Below are 16,438 nucleotides of genomic sequence, written 5' to 3'. Positions count from 1 at the left end.
AAAAATTTTAATGACTAAGACCTTTTTAAGAATCAATATAAGATGCTGATACTGTCATGAAGTCATTCCCTGACAATGAATTTTTGCATATTTTAAGTGCTCCCGAACATTCTGGTGTTGAGGTGATAGTAAGAGGTTTAAAGGCTGTAACTAAGGGCCATACAGACTAATAAAAAAATGTTTACGTATGTTATAAACTAAAGCATAAAGGTAAACACATCTAAGTAGTATGTATATGTTTCCTCTCCTTTTTAAGAAGGAGGAAGAAATTATTTTATTTTAACACTACTTCTATGGCTGCTGCTATTTTCATCACTTGCAGTTATGAAAGGTGGCAGTGGATGATACTGCAGGATCCTTTAATAGTCTGCATTGTATCTTTCCTTTCATAAGTACGATGGTTAAGTACAGGAAGTAGAACAAGATGTGATGTGAAAGAAGGATGTACACAAGATTAGACATGAATTTTTGAGTGGAGCGGGGACTAGAGCTTCCTCCGGGCAGCAGGAGCACATGGGAACAGTCCTGCTGGGACTGGAGAGATGGAGAAGGAGGAGGCACCTTCCTGCTCGCTCTTTAAATTAGAGCTGCAGTTTGATGGAATAAATGAACTACTCCTCTTAATGCCAAAAATAAAGTAGATGTAAACCGCCATGATGTGGCCAATTCTGACCGGAGCTCAAAACTAAGGAGCAAGTGAACTGCTGGGAAGAGTGTGGGCCGACTCTTGGAGGCAGCTGGTGCTGGCTCGTGTGGGGAGCGAAGGCAGCGCAGTGCAGTACACCTGCGGTGCCCAGAAGGGGAGGGCCAGTATTCACCCGCTGGGGATAACAGGGGAATAAAATCCGCATGGGACCAGTTGAAGGTTGTTGTGGCTTGAGGGGAATGTATGTTTGCAACCTTTGTCATACATGTTTTGCTGTATATTAAAACAAAGAGGAAAGGTATACACATCATTGCTCTTTTTAGAGTTCTTTGGGATTTTTGTGGATGTGAGCCCAGCTGTGCGTGTATACTGTAGGGCAGAAGAGGAAAGGTTTTTCTTTTTTTCCATAATGTGTTTGGTTATTTTTTTTAAGTAATCTATAAGGCAGATATCCTTCAGGACTTATTTGAAATTTCCTTTGAAAATGGCAATTATCTTTTATTTTTAACTGTTAACTATTAGAACGTTGTCTTTTCAAGCTATAGGAATACAGAGAAACTTGCAATTTGTAAAATAATTGCATTTTGCAAAATATAAATACTTTTTCATTGTGGTATTTACCACAATGTACAGTCTTTAAAGATGGACATTAAAGACATGTACATCTTTAAATATATCTTTAGACTGTGGAACTGCTCTTGTATTAGAGAGCTAGTAAGCACAACAGGTAACATATATCAACTGTGTGATTTTCTTCACTCGGGTGCAAAAAAGGGGGATGTTTATATCTGAGGAGGAAAGTTGCCCATCAGCAACATTTGTGTGTATATATTATTTTCCTAAATATAAGCATTAATTTACTGTGATGTTTGGTTGGAAAGGGAAAATCAGTTTCAGGAGTGCTATGCGTCAAGCTTTTTTCATGATCAAGGGTGCTACATAAATAGAGAAGTAGCAGTCAATAACAACAAGCAGAAATAAAAAATCAGGGCTGTTGTCTCAACATGTAGAGCTCTCTCGGTTTTGGTTTTTTGTTTTGTTTTTTTTACAGCCATTTACTTTTCCTCTTTGAAAGATAATTATTTGAAAGGTCAGGATTTCTCAGAGGTGGTGTCTATGTGGCAAATTCAATGCAAGAAAAAACATTCGTCACAGAGAGGGTCTTTGTGTGTTGTTTTTGAAGATATAGTTCCATTATGGTTTTTCTTTCCTGAATGACGATTATGTAACTCTTATTTGAAATAGCTTTGCTAATTTTGGGGATAGACATACTTTAGTTACCTGGTGGAAATATTTATAACTTCCTGAGAAACAATTGATAAAAATTAAATTCTGTGTTATGACAAAAATATAGAAAAATACTCCTGTTCCTAAATTGTCATCTTTTTCTGTGTCTGGTGGCATGTCTTGCATGCTCTTGGGGGAAGATGGGTTTGTTTCTAAGTGGTGCTCTTAGGTTGTAAGTTTCCTCAGTGTCTTACCTTTACATCCCATTGTGCACTACTTGCAGTATCTTGCTACTCATAAATTTCTAGTGCTACTGTTCTTAAAAATCAATTGGAGATACAATTAATGCATTTCCTGACATACTTGATCTCCATCAATTTGACCTGTATTTTTCTTGATATGAGCTCAGCTACAGGGCCAGCTGCTTCCATTACAGTGATTATTGTAATTACTGATGTCGGAAGAGAGCTGGCAACTACAACAAAACGAGGCAAAAAAGAAACTTCAGAGTAAGACTTTACTTTCAGTATAGGGTGGGTTTGTGTTTTTACAAACAATCTTTTTCATAAAATAAATAGCTTTTTTATACATCTACTGAAACTAGGTTTTGCTGTTATGAAGTGATTTACGCTAGTAGGCCTGTCACTGTACACGTGCCATCGTGACGCATTTGTGTGGAAAGTATGGAAAAAGTAGTTTTGATGCAGGTGTCCCACAGTAACAAAAGAAGTTCACTGCATGAAAAGCAAACAGACCGTTCAGAAGACAATGCTTAATCGGTTCAGGAGCTTGAACCCATTGTTGTTCTGCAACGGAATAAGAGAGGGGGATTAATTTGAAGATGCTTGTGCATGACATATGGTAATTTCTCTATAGGAAGGAAGTGTCAGATAATGACCTTTAAATCTCCATGTTGACCTCAGGTTGTAGCATGTGTATGCCATAAGGTCTGCGCATCTTTTCATGTGATAATATTAAGTCATGAAGCATTAGTGGAAGTATAATGTTTAGAACTGCTTTTAAATTACATTTGCACCAAGAAATGATGCAGTTTATGAAATAAATGTCACGGATAATGTTTTGAGTAACACACTTGAACTGTGCTCTTCTGTAGTTGCTTGTCTGTAGTCTTACACTGTGCGCTTTGTATGCTTCTGCTTTAGATTCTTAGTCCTTTCTTTGGTATAGGCTTAAAATTGTCTGAATGGAGACACATTTATTAAAACTAACCATCAGTAATACATTCTGTGACATTTAAGAGTGACAGATGGGGCAGCCAAGGTTTAAAAGGGGTTATTTCTAGGGTTTTTAATGAGTAGTGCGAATTCCAAATCTATCTAAATATGGGGAAAGCACAAGAAGAAGCAGCGAAACTCCTGTTCTTAAAATTCATAGTCAACCGTGCTGTCAAACCAAATCTAGCTATCTAAAGACACATTTGTAATCGCTTTATTTACAGGTACTTTTGTCTTTTCAAACGATGCAAGTTTCTGTTAGTGTATCTGTGTTTCTCTGCAGTTGCATGTCTTCCTCTCACTGGCATTGCACTTCTTGTAAAACCGAGAATTTTTTTAAGTTTAATATTATCACAGTTTCCTCTAGTTTTTTGTTTTTCATTCTTCAGTGATACTAATCTGTTTTTCAGAAGCTGCTATCCTCACTTTCCTATTTTTTTCTCTTTATTTCTTCTTCTTTCCTCTGCAAGTTGCTCCTGCTGTTTCTTCTAGCACTGAAGCTGGTCACTCTGGCTCTGACACTGCTCCTACTTTACATACCTGTTTCTTAGTCAATGAAGGTATTCTTTCCTCACTTTTCTATCTGTTTGTCTTTTACTTTCAACTAATGTCCCTTATCATTGTTATGACATGACTTTAATTTGATCTATGTAGGAATTTTTCTTTGCAAAAGAGAGAGGCAATGAGTTTATTTTTGTATACTTTGCCATTAACGCTGATAGAGGGTGAGCAGATAGTTTGTGTCTTGGACTGTCTGTAAATTCAGTTCTCAACTGAATTGTATCAAAGATGATACTTCGGATCTCGTTTGGGTTTGCTGTTGTCTTTTGACAAAAAATCTCAGCCCTTGTTAAGTAGGGAAAGCACACGTGCCTTTTCCCCTCGGTAGTATATGCAGGAGAGAAGCTGCAACACGCGTGGTGTGTTCCGCGCAGGTGCCGTGTCCCATCTCTCTGCTGCGCGCGAGTGCCGCTTCTCGGTACAAAGGTTCAGCCCCATCTAGAGCCCTGAGAGGACCCTCCGGGGGGAGCATGGGATTAGGTCTTCCACTCCTGTGATGAACGAGCACCAACACTCTGTAGTCCGCGTTACAAATTGAAAGACTAAAAACTTAATGCTCCTTTTAAAATGAAAGACACAACATCAGTTTCATGTCATTTAAATTTTATTTTTGGTGCTTATGAAAACTTAGTGTTTACTTAAACCACTTGGGTTTTGTGTTGGGGATGATTTTTTCCTAATAAATATTTATCCACATTATGAAGAATGTCTTTCTGCTAAAAAGATTGGCACAAAAATCAACCAACCAAACAAAAACCCCTTGTATCCCTGTAGGCAAGTTGCTTTGAACCAGAATTTTTTTATGCCTTTATTACTAAGCTATAAATTCCTGCTTTCATGCATCTGAAGTAGTAGAAACAGCGCTCTCTTAAATTGGAAATTCTTCTTTTTAATCCATTTTTCTTTAAGGAAAATTGACATAATGATTTCTTCTAGCACCACGAAGAGCTTTATTAGTTAAAATACTTAGATTTTTACGCTCAGTATTGATGACAATTTAAAAACATAGATCTATATGCACACCTGAAATACTTTTCCAGTTTCTCGAGTCAATGTAGAGCATAATACTAAAAGAAGTCTTTTGCCTAGAGTACTTTACAAGCATTTTTACAAGCTGTGTTGTTTGAGCTTGATATGCTTATCTTTACTGGCTTTAACTATACAATATTGCAGGCCTGTAGTATAAATGTACCCGAAGTAAGCATGTTGAAGTAAGATTTAGATGGAAAGATAAGGAAAGCGGACAAATGTGCACTTGTACATATTTGCATACCTTTTAAAATGGAACAGAAAATTCTATGTAATCTTTCTAGTGGTAATTTGTATGCTGTTTTCTGTAACTGCGTTATATCACACTTGCATGTAGGACATTAAATATCATGATAAGTAATGCTAATTATGGTTTGAACAGGGCATCTAAATCTTGAACTCGGAACCATGGCTTATGCTTTTGAAAAAAATTGGCCATAGGACTTCTAGGGACTTTTTTGTATTTAGTATGTATGTTGAGTATATTCTTAAGGCTGCAAGTTTAAAATCCAAACATGTGACTAGATACTGAAGTCTTTTTGAGAGGGGCTGGGGAGGAGGAGGGATATTTGTGTTTAATTGGGACTGATTTGAGTCAGTCTTCTGCTGATGTCTCATTTGACCCTTGCATATGTTTGAGATCTGACCAGCTAGCTCATGAGGCATGATTTATGCCTGGAAGAGCTCATTCCTCTCTGATACAGAAAGCACATGCACTGTACAGCCTGCCCTGAGGTCAGCTGGCATCAGTAAAGGTGGGGTGAGCCCTGGGTTCCCACGGCAGAAGAAACAATTCTGTTGTTCTGCTGCAAAATTGGTTCTTCCCCCCCCCCCCCCCCCCCCGCCCCTCTTCCCTCTTTCTCCCACCTTCTCCTGAAGACCTACTGCGCGCCAGGCCAATGTGAATTTACTTGATGGCATTTTGAACTTAAAGTTGCTTCAGTGTTTATCATGTTTATCTTCCTGTTGTGATGTGTGTTAACAGGGTGGAGCCAGCTTGCTGCTATGCACTGCGTAATGCTCCCCGACCTGTTGGGACTGGATAAATTCAGACCTCCTCTTCTGGAGATGCTGGCTCGCAGGTGGCAGGATCGATGCTTGGAGGTGATTTCAGTAGTAATTTTGTACTGCTAGGTTTTTTGGGTTTTATGTTGTCTTTTACTGATCAAATTTTCCCTTAATATAAAAAAAAAAACAAACCATAATTCTTTTCTGACACAAACTCCTGCTGTTTTTATTTCAGATTTAGTAAGTTAATTTTCCAGTTAACCTGTCAAAATGTTGAAAAAAGTGATCATGTCTAAATATGTATATATATATTTTTTTAACCTTCTGGATGCTGTAGATATATTTTAAAGAAATTATTGGATTAAAAACTTCCATGATTCCATTAAGAATCTTATTAGGATTAAAGAAAACCCTACCCTATATTTTTCGAGAGACTGCTGAGTTGCTTTATTTTTTTTTTGAGCATGTGTACAGTAGCCAGTAAATGGTTTGTCACCCAACTGTTTGATAAATGACTAGTGGGCCTTGACACTACACCTGTGCTGTTGTGGCAAAAAATTTGTTAGCTGTGCAGCTTTCCAAGTGGGAAAGGAGTAACAGAGCTGGGTTGTAGACTGTAGGTCCTCAGCAGTCCTGGAACTTAACTGGGAATATGTTTTTTGCTACCTGATTGCCTGTTCTTTTGCTAGATAGGATATCCTGTGAGATGGTTTCCTGAGAGGGTAATTACTTTGAAACTCATTAAAATTTGTTAGCAACAGAAGTCCAGTTACGGGGTATCCTTAGGTGTAAGGGTAGCATATTTATATTACGTCTGTCCACAACTTCTTATTCTACCTTGATCAAATCACTTAACTTCCTTGTGCGTTAAATCTTTTAGACCAAAAATAATGTGTGTATTTACGAATGTGTGTTTATGAACTCTTCAGATGGAACAAGTGCTATTAATGGGGGGACAAATAGTACACGATAGTATTTTGTATTTGTTGGTGTAAAAACCCAGAATTTTTTTTTTAAACTTTGGGATACCTTTTTATGTATATTTTCCTCTGCTTTCATTGTTCAGTCTTCCATAATATGTAGTAAATTAGTAAATATCATGTGAAAAAAATATTTTTAAGAGATTTTTTTTGTTTTGCTTTTATATTGTAACATTCACGATACTTAAGAAAACTTCATCCATTGCACATTTGGAATTTTGGACCCAACTTTGGAACGCTGTATAGAAGGGTGATCACAGGTTGCTTCTAGAAAACTAGATTTTTGGTGGCCTTTCAATGCATCGGCGCAAACATAAGGTTCAGCCTTATTTCCTTGAGTGCGAAACCTGTGTCGCCGTTCACTTTACGGGATGGGAGATGGCCTTGGTCGGTCTTGCTGTCTGTGCTGAGAAAGGCATGTACATGGAGGCCAGGAGGAGGTGCGACAGCTATTTGGTTTATGCGGTGCACTGCTGCCGGGGACTGAATTGTGACGTTCATCCCCTAGTTTTCTCATGGGGCTGCACATCTTTGCTGTGTCCTGTTGAGAGCCGTCATAGCTGGGGCATGTCCTATTCATGGTTGTTTTGCTTCTGTGTTTAAGGTGGGGAGGGGTGGGAAAAAATGGTCTTCTAAAAGCTTAGTTTAGTTTTCTGTAGAAGTTTTTTCTTTTGTTCTTGCTAAATTATACTGAAAGCATACTGATAAATATTTGATATTTGAGTTTGTATGACGTTCCTGTTGGCTTTACAGGTAAGAGAAGCTGCCCAGGCCTTGTTGCTAGCAGAACTGAGAAGAATCGAGCAGGCGGGTCGGAAAGAAACCATTGATGCATGGGCTCCTTATTTACCACAGTACATTGACAGTGTTATATCGCGTAAGTAATGCTGTGTTAAACCTGAAAATAACTTGGTTGCTAGATAAAAGGAAAAAAGGCATTTTGTACACAAAATTATGAACAGTACTACCATTCTAGGGGAAAAATCTAGGGTTATATAGAAAAGTTTCTTGACATTTTCAAAGTAATTTCACAATCATGGAATCACTTAAGGTCACTAATGTTGATTAGGCAAATCAAACACTTCAGTACATCTCATTGGGATTGGAGTGTCTTTTGCAAAGGCTGTCCCTGCTGTTGAGGGGCTAGGCTGTAGTTCAGAGGTTTCGGGGAAGAAACATGCTATGAAAGGGGCTGATAAAATTACAAGGTGCTGGTGGTAAACCACTGATGTTCCTTTTCAAAGAATGTATAATTAGATTATAGAAATTGTTATAAAGGGATCCTTTGGCATCCCAAGAGTATAAAAGGATTCTGAAAGGAGCTAATGCAGGGTCGTGCAGTATATGTCCATCAGATCAGTGTTAAACGTTTGATGCAACGCCTGCCCAGTCGGGTGTTCAAAGCCATTGGTTACCAAGTGTGGCAAGGAGGTATTGGGTAAAGATTATTCTCCAAAAAAGTTAAAAAGCTACTGACCACTATTTAATCTGTTGTATTTTTCTCCAAAATAGCTATTTTCATTTTATTCATTGTTATTAAAGCAGAGATTGTACAGACTCTTAAGAGTATATTCTTGGAAGATCTGTCAGCATCATGAGACGCTCCATTCAATTCTCTATCTAGAAACTTGCTTTTATAGAATAATGTCCAAACGCATCTGCCTTATATAACAAACCAGTAAAAATTTCTATTTTCATGAATGAGAATGTTTGCTTTTAAGTTATAGGTGTTCATCTTTCTTAAAATGAGATTCTTTTTCCACTGAAGAATGTAATTTCTATTCAGAGAAAGATCTATTAAATACCAATTGATTTTTGAGAGATGTGTAATAATCTTATTAAATCTAAATTGAATGCATAAATTACACAGAACACTACTTTAAAGTGACGTTGAGAATTTGTTGGTACGACTAAGCTGTTAATTACAGCCTTTAGCCATGTAGCATTTGCCTTATTACAGGGACGTTGTTGCACAGTTAGATGTGCAGCCAAGCAGTGAATAATAAGTGAAAGTATGTTGTATATATATGCCAAAGAGCCTTGATTCATATTGATAGATATTTGTGCCATTTTGTATATTAGGACATATTTTTTAATTGATCTTCTTCTGAGGTCGGTTATACTCAGTTTGTAGAATACAGCTATAGTTGCCCTCTACTCTCAGGAGTAGCTGCTATAGCAACTGTTGATGATTACTAATTTCTTTTCGCTGGAGCGATACTGAATGACCTTGTTGGGTGCAAGGTTATGGACGTAATTGTGTTGGTGAAGTGTATATAAACCACTCTGTAGTGCTTGCTTTAGCCAGTTGACTATTTCCAAAAAAGGAACTTCTTTTTAATGTACTTGAAAGCAACCAGTAATTCATATTAGTTTCAATAATTTGCTATTTCTGGTACTGCTCATTACTTAAGCAATTACATTTGAAAGTTTTAGAGAAGGGTATGCAGTTCTGCTTTACATGTGCATCAGTTGGAAGCATAATATTTTGTTCTGCCTCTTGTGCTTATGTTTGTGCTCAGGTTAGAAGCATGGCATGCATTTTTATGGCAACAGTTAGGGACTGACTGGTTTAAGAAAAAACGAGTATTTTGTATGCATTCAATTCAAATACGCATACAGCAGTATTTTGGCCTTTATGTTAGTCATTAGCAAATCAAAGCATAGCATTTTTTTTAACGCTAGATTAGGATGTGCTTATCTATCAGAACAAGAAAGTTTTAAAACACAGGAAGAAAATATAAAATAGAGAAATCAGCTGAGCATGGCTGAATGAATGACTTGAATGTAAATGTTCAATATTGTGAAAACATGGATATTGAAAACCTTTCAAACAGGTCATGACTAGCAAATTGAAATTAATTTTTTCATATTAACAGTATTGAAAACTGTGTGAATTAAGGTTACAGAGTTTGTGGTTCTCCTGAATGACAGGGCTGAGAAGGCATTTGGTAGTGTTACTGTCTGTATGAATGTACACAAAGATGCTGACGCTCCGAAGAAGGATAATTACAATATCAGAAAGGAGAAACAAAATAAGGAGCTACAGATGTTGCTGTTGTGGGTAAAGAGTAAAGTGTATATATTAGTTACATTGTAAGACGTGATTAAAAAATGACATGATTTTAAAGGTCTGGGGAGGAATTGAAGGGGATAAGAATTATTTAGGAGGGCCAAAATGGATGCAATGGACTTCTGACAAGTATAGTTTTATGCTAGAAAGGTAAGGAGAAGAAATATGAAAGATAAAAAAATACTGCTTTGATTCCTTCATCCTCCACTTCTCCCAATTTTGTCTCTTGATATAGGGGCATAAATTATCAGCATATTTTTGTGTCCAGCATATGTTATTACTCTGCAATAGTTCTTATATGCATGATGTAGAAACAGTGCTTCTCTTGCACATTAACAGGTTTGTTTTAATTAAAACAAGTGGTAATCACTAATAGAAGCTTGCTGCTGATAGAAGATACTTTGTCATATGCATTTAATTGGCTCTTGAATGAATCAAATGTGTGGTACTAACAAACAGAGATGAAATCTTTCCCCGTTTGTATATTCAGTGCTCAGATCCAATAGCAATTTTGGGACATGACCTTACTCGTACAGATCAAGTGACTGGCATGTCTCCCAGCGTTTTGATAAAATGTGTTCAGGCAGGAGACTTGAAAGACAGGCAGACTCGCACAGGGTTATCTTTTAATGATCTTTTAACTGATGCGAGAGAGATTATTGTCCCCTGTAGATGGTGGGGTGGAGGAGCAGGGAGAAAGCCAAGCAGATCTTATTTTCTCTTTTGTGGGTCTGCCAGCACACCACCAGCTTGTGCTGTGGGGACCACCTCAAATGGGCCCAGTTACACTGTCATGGCTCCGAGCTGCTCACTTAGAGCTGCCTGCACGGCTTCTGCCTCACACGATTTGCAGTTCAGATGTTCAGACACATTAGGCTTCATTCCTCAATGCCTTGTAGGGGGAACAATAAATCTTTGTTTTATTTGGGCCTTCAAATCCAAAATCGGCACGTCGGCTTGTTGACCCCACATCGAATGGGAATGGATGTGTAAGTGATGCTATGAATTAAACCTATGAGAGATGTTGCAGGTGTTTGTTATTTTTCAGGCTCCCACAGGGAGGAAAACAGTTAAGCTTTTAAAGCTTCATCTTGTATCTACTAAGATTATGTCATGCGGCTGTAAATATTTGCCATGGCCTTGTCTGCTCCTCATTTTCACAGCATATGGTTGTTTCTGAAATGTTACATAGTGCGTGGGGCATTTGCCATGAGGACGTGTTTTCAGGGGAAGTTCAAAAATGGAAAAATGCTACTGCCTTTTTCTACCTGCTTATTTTTAAGAGCAAAGGCTATCTTCAGCATCAAATGGATTCTGCAAATTAAGTTATCTTTTTAAAGAGATTCCTTTGCTGAATATTATGTTTCTATTTTCTTTCTTTTATTTACTTTCTTTTACCTTGGCCAGTGTTACATTTTCTTAAAACGCTGAAGGCATCGTTTCGGTGCTCTGTGCAGTGGGACACCTGCAAGCTCTTGGTGGTGGGTCTGTCCGCCAAGCCCTGGAGGGACAGGTATATTTTTACATATGTGATGTTACTGCAGATAGAAAAATGGCTACTGTGGCTTTAATGGAAAGCAAAAGGTTATCTTGCCCCGGCCTTTGTGTGCGTGTGGGATGCGGATGGAGCCGGCAGACATGCAGCACGTGGGGCGGCTGGGAGCTGCCCGGGATCGATCGGAGCAGTGTGAAGTGAATTAATGCGAGGCAGGCAGGCTGCCTGTCACGGGCTGCCGGGGTGCAGGCAGTGCTGGTCAGTCTCTGCAGAAATCTGTTTTCAATACATTCTGCTCAGAAATTAGTATAGACGTTTCTCTTGCTTCCCATATTGCTAAAACCCAGTTCATTCAGGTAAATGTTTGTATCAAATTACTGTTTCGTTTTAAGTGAAAATCTTACATGTGGCAGCACAAAATTAAAGACATTTAAATAGATATCCTTAAATTGTGTCTCTCTCTAAACTGCTTCAAATAGTAATCCATGTTATCACTGGAAAGCAAAATAAATATGAAAAGTCTATAATAACAAATATGCTGTTGTCAGTTTTTTATGAATGTATTTCTGGTAGGCTTATATTTCTGTTAGAAAGTTTTATTTAAAGCCAGATTAACTGAGTAAAACTTAATTAAACTTCCATCGATTTAAATGGGAGTTTTCATTGAGTAAGGATAGTTTGATTGGACCCCAAAGACCTTGCTATTTATATGTGTGGTTGATCATCTTACTCGTACAAGGTTTGACTTAAAAGAGCACAAAGAAGTAAGGCAAATAATTCTGTGCTGCAACTTTTTAATGTATTAAATGAATAATGAGTTTAGGATGCTGCAGTAAATAGTATAATTGTAATAATGGTGTAAGTTTCTAGTACAAGTATATCTTAATTTTCCAGTATTTTCTAATATGTCAACTGGCTTATTTCTAATACATTCAGGGGTTTATGATCTTTTTGCTTCTTAAATGTGCTTCTAAGACATTTTTTGTGAATTATGTAGAAAACACTTGTGTCCAGGAATACATGTTCCTTCTTACTGGATTTTCATTGAGAGGAAAAGATAACTTATTGCCTGACATATTTGCGTGATGGCTATTTTTCTCCCCTTTTGGCTTTATCCATTCAGGGGTTTTTGGGGAATGTTTAATCATTCTCATTCAATAGATTTTTTTTTTTTTTTAATTCTATAAAATTGTAATAAACTTTTCTAATTTTTTATACACTGTACTTAGAATCAACTCCTGCAAAGCCACTTATTTCCTTCTGTTGCATTATTAACTAGTCTCACTAAGCTCTTTAGAAGGGTGTAGCACATCTAATCATAGAATCATTAAGGTTGGAAAAGACCTCTAAGATCATCGAGTCCAACCATCAACCCAACACCACCATGCTCACTAAACCATGTCCCTCAGCGCCTCATCTACACGTCTTTTAAATACCTCCAGGGATGGGGACTCAACCACTTCCCTGGGCAGCCTGTTCCAATGTTTAACCACTCCTTCAGTAAAGAAATTTTTCCCAATATCCAATCTAACCCTCCCCTGGCACAACTTGAGGCCATTTCCTCTCGTCCTATCACTAGTTACTTGGGAGAAGAGACTGACCCCCACCTCGCTACAACCTCCTTTCAGGGGGTTGTAGAGCACGATGAGGTCTCCCCTCAGCCTCCTCTTCTCCAGGCTAAACAACCCCAGTTCCCTCAGCCGCTCCCCATCAGACTTGTTCTCCAGACCCCTCACCAGCCTCGTTGCCCTTCTCTGGACACGCTCCAGCACCTCGACGTCCTTCTTGGAGTGAGGGGCCCAAAACTGAACACAGTATTCGAGGTGCGGCCTCACCAGTGCCGAGTACAGGGGCATGATCACTTCCCTACTCCTGCTGGCCACACTATTTCTGATACAGGCCAGGATGCCGTTGGCCTTCTTGGCCGCCTGGGCACACTGCTGGCTCATGTTCAGCCGGCTGTCGACCAACACCCCCAGGTCCTTTTCCGACAGGCAGCTTTCCAGCCCCTCTTCCCAAGCCTGTAGCGCTGCATGGGGTTGTTGTGGCCGAAGTGCAGGACCCGGCACTTGGCCTTGTTGAACCTCATACAGTTGGCCTGGGCCCATCGATCCAGCCTGTCCAGGTCCCTCTGCAGAGCCTTCCTACCCTCGAGCAGATCAACACTCCCGCCCAACTTGGTGTCATCTGCAAACTTACTGAGGGTGCACTCAATCCCCTCATCCAGATCATCGATAAAGATATTAAACAAGACCGGCCCCAAAACTGAGCCCTGGGGAACACCACTCGTGACCGGCCGCCAACTGGATGTAACTCCATTCACCACAACTCTCTAGGCCCGGCCGTCCAGCCAGTTTTTGACCCAGCGCAGAGTACACCTGTCTAAGCCGTGAGCCGCCAGCTTCTCGAGGAGAATGCTGTGGGAGACAGTGTCAAAATATATGGAATATTACAGAATAATACGGAAAATCAGCCTCTTTTCAGCAACTCAGGGCTAGAAAGCAGGGAAAGAGGTGAGGTAATAACTAAATAGATCACAGGCTTTGAATTTTGGCCCAGCCTAAACCTACCATTTAGGGACTGCTTGACCCTTGCCTTCTACCAACTTGGGTGTTCAATCACAGAAAATACTGCCTCCGAAATGAAAGCTCATCGGTCAGAGCCTTCATACTGCAGTTTTCAAAAGGCATGCAAACTCTTCACCCTTCTCTGGCTGTGGAAAGAAATCAAAGAATTTTAGACTATGGAAGTGATATTTAGGGAACAGCTAGATGCTTGCTATGCCTGCAGAGATTAGCAGCTTCTTGTACTAATTGCAATGCAAAATGTAAAGCTGTGCTTAAAAAATAACCTCCTCTCTCCCCCTCAACACACTGGCCGACTCCAGTGGGTATACACAAATAAGTAGTAGTGTTAGAAAATAGTTGGTGCTCGAAGGTGAAGACCAAAAAAAGTATTTTGGCAAAGTGGTGCTGGAATCCTGGTGTCTGTGTGGAAGCTGGTGAAGACCCCATGGAGTGATGCCCACGGGCTGCAACAGCTGCACCGTAACAGTGAACTCCTTATTTTTCAGAAGTGTCCTGAATAAGGTTCATGTGCAATTTGTAATTGCATGTGATCTCTATATATTCATGCCAGCATGCTTAAGGAAGTGATAGGCTATTGATTTGGCAGTGTGTTCCAGTCTGGTTGTATATTTGTTACCACTGTTTTTTTATATGTGTTGACACAATGAGAAGTATGTTCAGAAAGTTATTAGAAGTTACTAGTTTCTTTATAAAGAGGCTATGTCAGAATGAGGTTAGAAATTGCTGTCAATCACTCTGTTATCACAAGGTATAAGTAATTACTTTGCTGTGAATACTTAGTATTTAAAAACAGTACTAAAAAAAGTAAAATCTGGAGTACTCATAAGAGGTGTTAATGTTTCTGAACTGGTTTGAAGGTGACCCAGAGTTAAATGGCTTTTGGGCGTGGATTCACAAACCTTGTTGTACACAGCTGACGGAGATTCCCCCCTTGTGATTTGTTATGATACCGTCATCTTTTCATTTACCAGTCACATTCATATGTTTGGAGAAGACTAGGAAGTTATTACATGAAAACTACTGAGAACTGAAGTAATGCATGTTAACGATTTCATAAAGACGGTCTAAAAGCAGAAGAGGAGCAGCAGCAGGTACAGTGGGCAGTTCTCCACTGCCCAGCGGCAAGCCATTGCGGGTGCTTGTGTTGGTCAGCAAGAGCTGTGTGCCTTCTGCACGGCAGGGTCATTTACAGAGACTTAATTTCGTGTTGAAATTTGGTTGGTGCTGACAAAGGGCCGTGGCCCTTTTTTAATGGGGAATTAATGCCCCTGTGGATTGCAAACCTAATGCCACAATCAGTAAAGCAGCAATCTCTTCATATAATAAGATTTTTTGATAGCATAAGCTGACATAGAGGATGTATTGGGAGGAAAGAAATCTTATCAGGGCATCCCTTCAGTCTGCTTTTTAGCTTTCCTAAAGCTCTTTGGGAAGACTATTTGTGAGGCTTAGCAAAACACTTCTTTTGATAATGCCTTGACTGAATTGTGGTAAGGCTCATATAGGGAATAATTAAAGATTATAACTGGGCAGAGTATAAACCAGTGAATTATAACTTTAATCACGTGGTGTTATGTGGCACGATTTGGTGTTCATTGTATAATTTCTAATAGCAACTAACAGATGCATCCCAACCCAAATGACATGAATGAGTCAGCTGAATTAATATACTCTGAAGGTAGCCTGGAAAAACTGCACTTTTTTTGGTGAGAGAGATGAAGTATTGAGAGGGGATGTAAGAGAAGTTCTGCTGGAAATCTGTATTTTGTGGCTAAATAAGTTGTTAGTGTGTAATATGTGTATCTAATATTTTTAATGATGCTAGAAGATGGCAGAAAAAGAAGAAAATACAAAAGAGATACTTAAAGTGTGGAAAAGGTTTTTAAGGCATAGGTTTGTGAAAAGTCTGCATACAGTATGAAGGGAAAACAGAAAATAGTTGCCCTTTGCTTTATCTGTGTTTCATAGAGATACATTGCATGGTTCAGAATATGAAAAGATAATTACTTCTTTTTTTTTCCCCCTCATCTAAGGATGTTATGTACCAAAATCACTGACTTTGTGGGTGTTTGGTTGTTTCTTTCAGCTGGAGTAACCACGGAAGCCATTCAAACTGGTAGTGCAAGCCCAGATTCATTGGGAACAGAAGCAAAAGTTCAGGAAGAAGAGCATGATCTGGCTGATGATGACATCACAGCAGGTAAGCATTAATATAATGAATATGTTATTTTTGGCATACTAGGTACTGTGCAGAGGAGATGGAACACTTTCTGTCAATAGCATATTTTTAATGAGAAAATGAAATACTAAGGCTGCTTGTGAAGAAGCGTGTGCTATTAGCAATGAAGTAATTCAAAAGTAGAGAAGAGCTGTGGACAAAAACTAAGTACCTGCTTAACTGTAACTACTATAATGTTGTTGTGTTACTTCTGAATCATTATCTGTATCTTAATATATGTGTTTTGAGCTTTTAAGTCTGCCTGCAACCAACATGTTTAGCTTGTGGTTCTTGAAGAATAAAGGCTTTATATGATTCTTTATAGTTATCCCTTAAATTATTTACCTTGGTGAAACATCTGACGTAAGGGTGCTGCCA

At 38.9% G+C, this 16,438-nt stretch overlaps 1 protein-coding gene across 5 annotated transcripts in view; it reads left to right on the top strand.

Annotated features, from left to right (window-relative positions):
- Positions 1-16,438, top strand: part of LOC143171857 (WD repeat-containing protein 7) — a 151,167-nt gene that overhangs the window by 40,670 nt on the left and 94,059 nt on the right. For 4 of the 5 annotated variants that reach the window (XM_076360957.1, XM_076360956.1, XM_076360958.1 and 1 more), the window contains 4 exons: positions 3,579-3,668; positions 5,684-5,802; positions 7,440-7,563; positions 15,929-16,042. In XM_076360957.1, coding sequence (XP_076217072.1) covers positions 3,579-3,668; positions 5,684-5,802; positions 7,440-7,563; positions 15,929-16,042 — 447 coding nt within the window. The remainder of the gene's footprint in view (positions 1-3,578; positions 3,669-5,683; positions 5,803-7,439; positions 7,564-15,928; positions 16,043-16,438) is intronic. The other variant, XM_076360959.1, reaches the window with a different exon arrangement.

Source organism: Aptenodytes patagonicus, chromosome W, assembly GCF_965638725.1.
Source record: "Aptenodytes patagonicus chromosome W, bAptPat1.pri.cur, whole genome shotgun sequence".
Taxonomy (NCBI): domain Eukaryota; kingdom Metazoa; phylum Chordata; class Aves; order Sphenisciformes; family Spheniscidae; genus Aptenodytes; species Aptenodytes patagonicus.
This window is presented reverse-complemented; position numbering and strand designations above follow the sequence as displayed.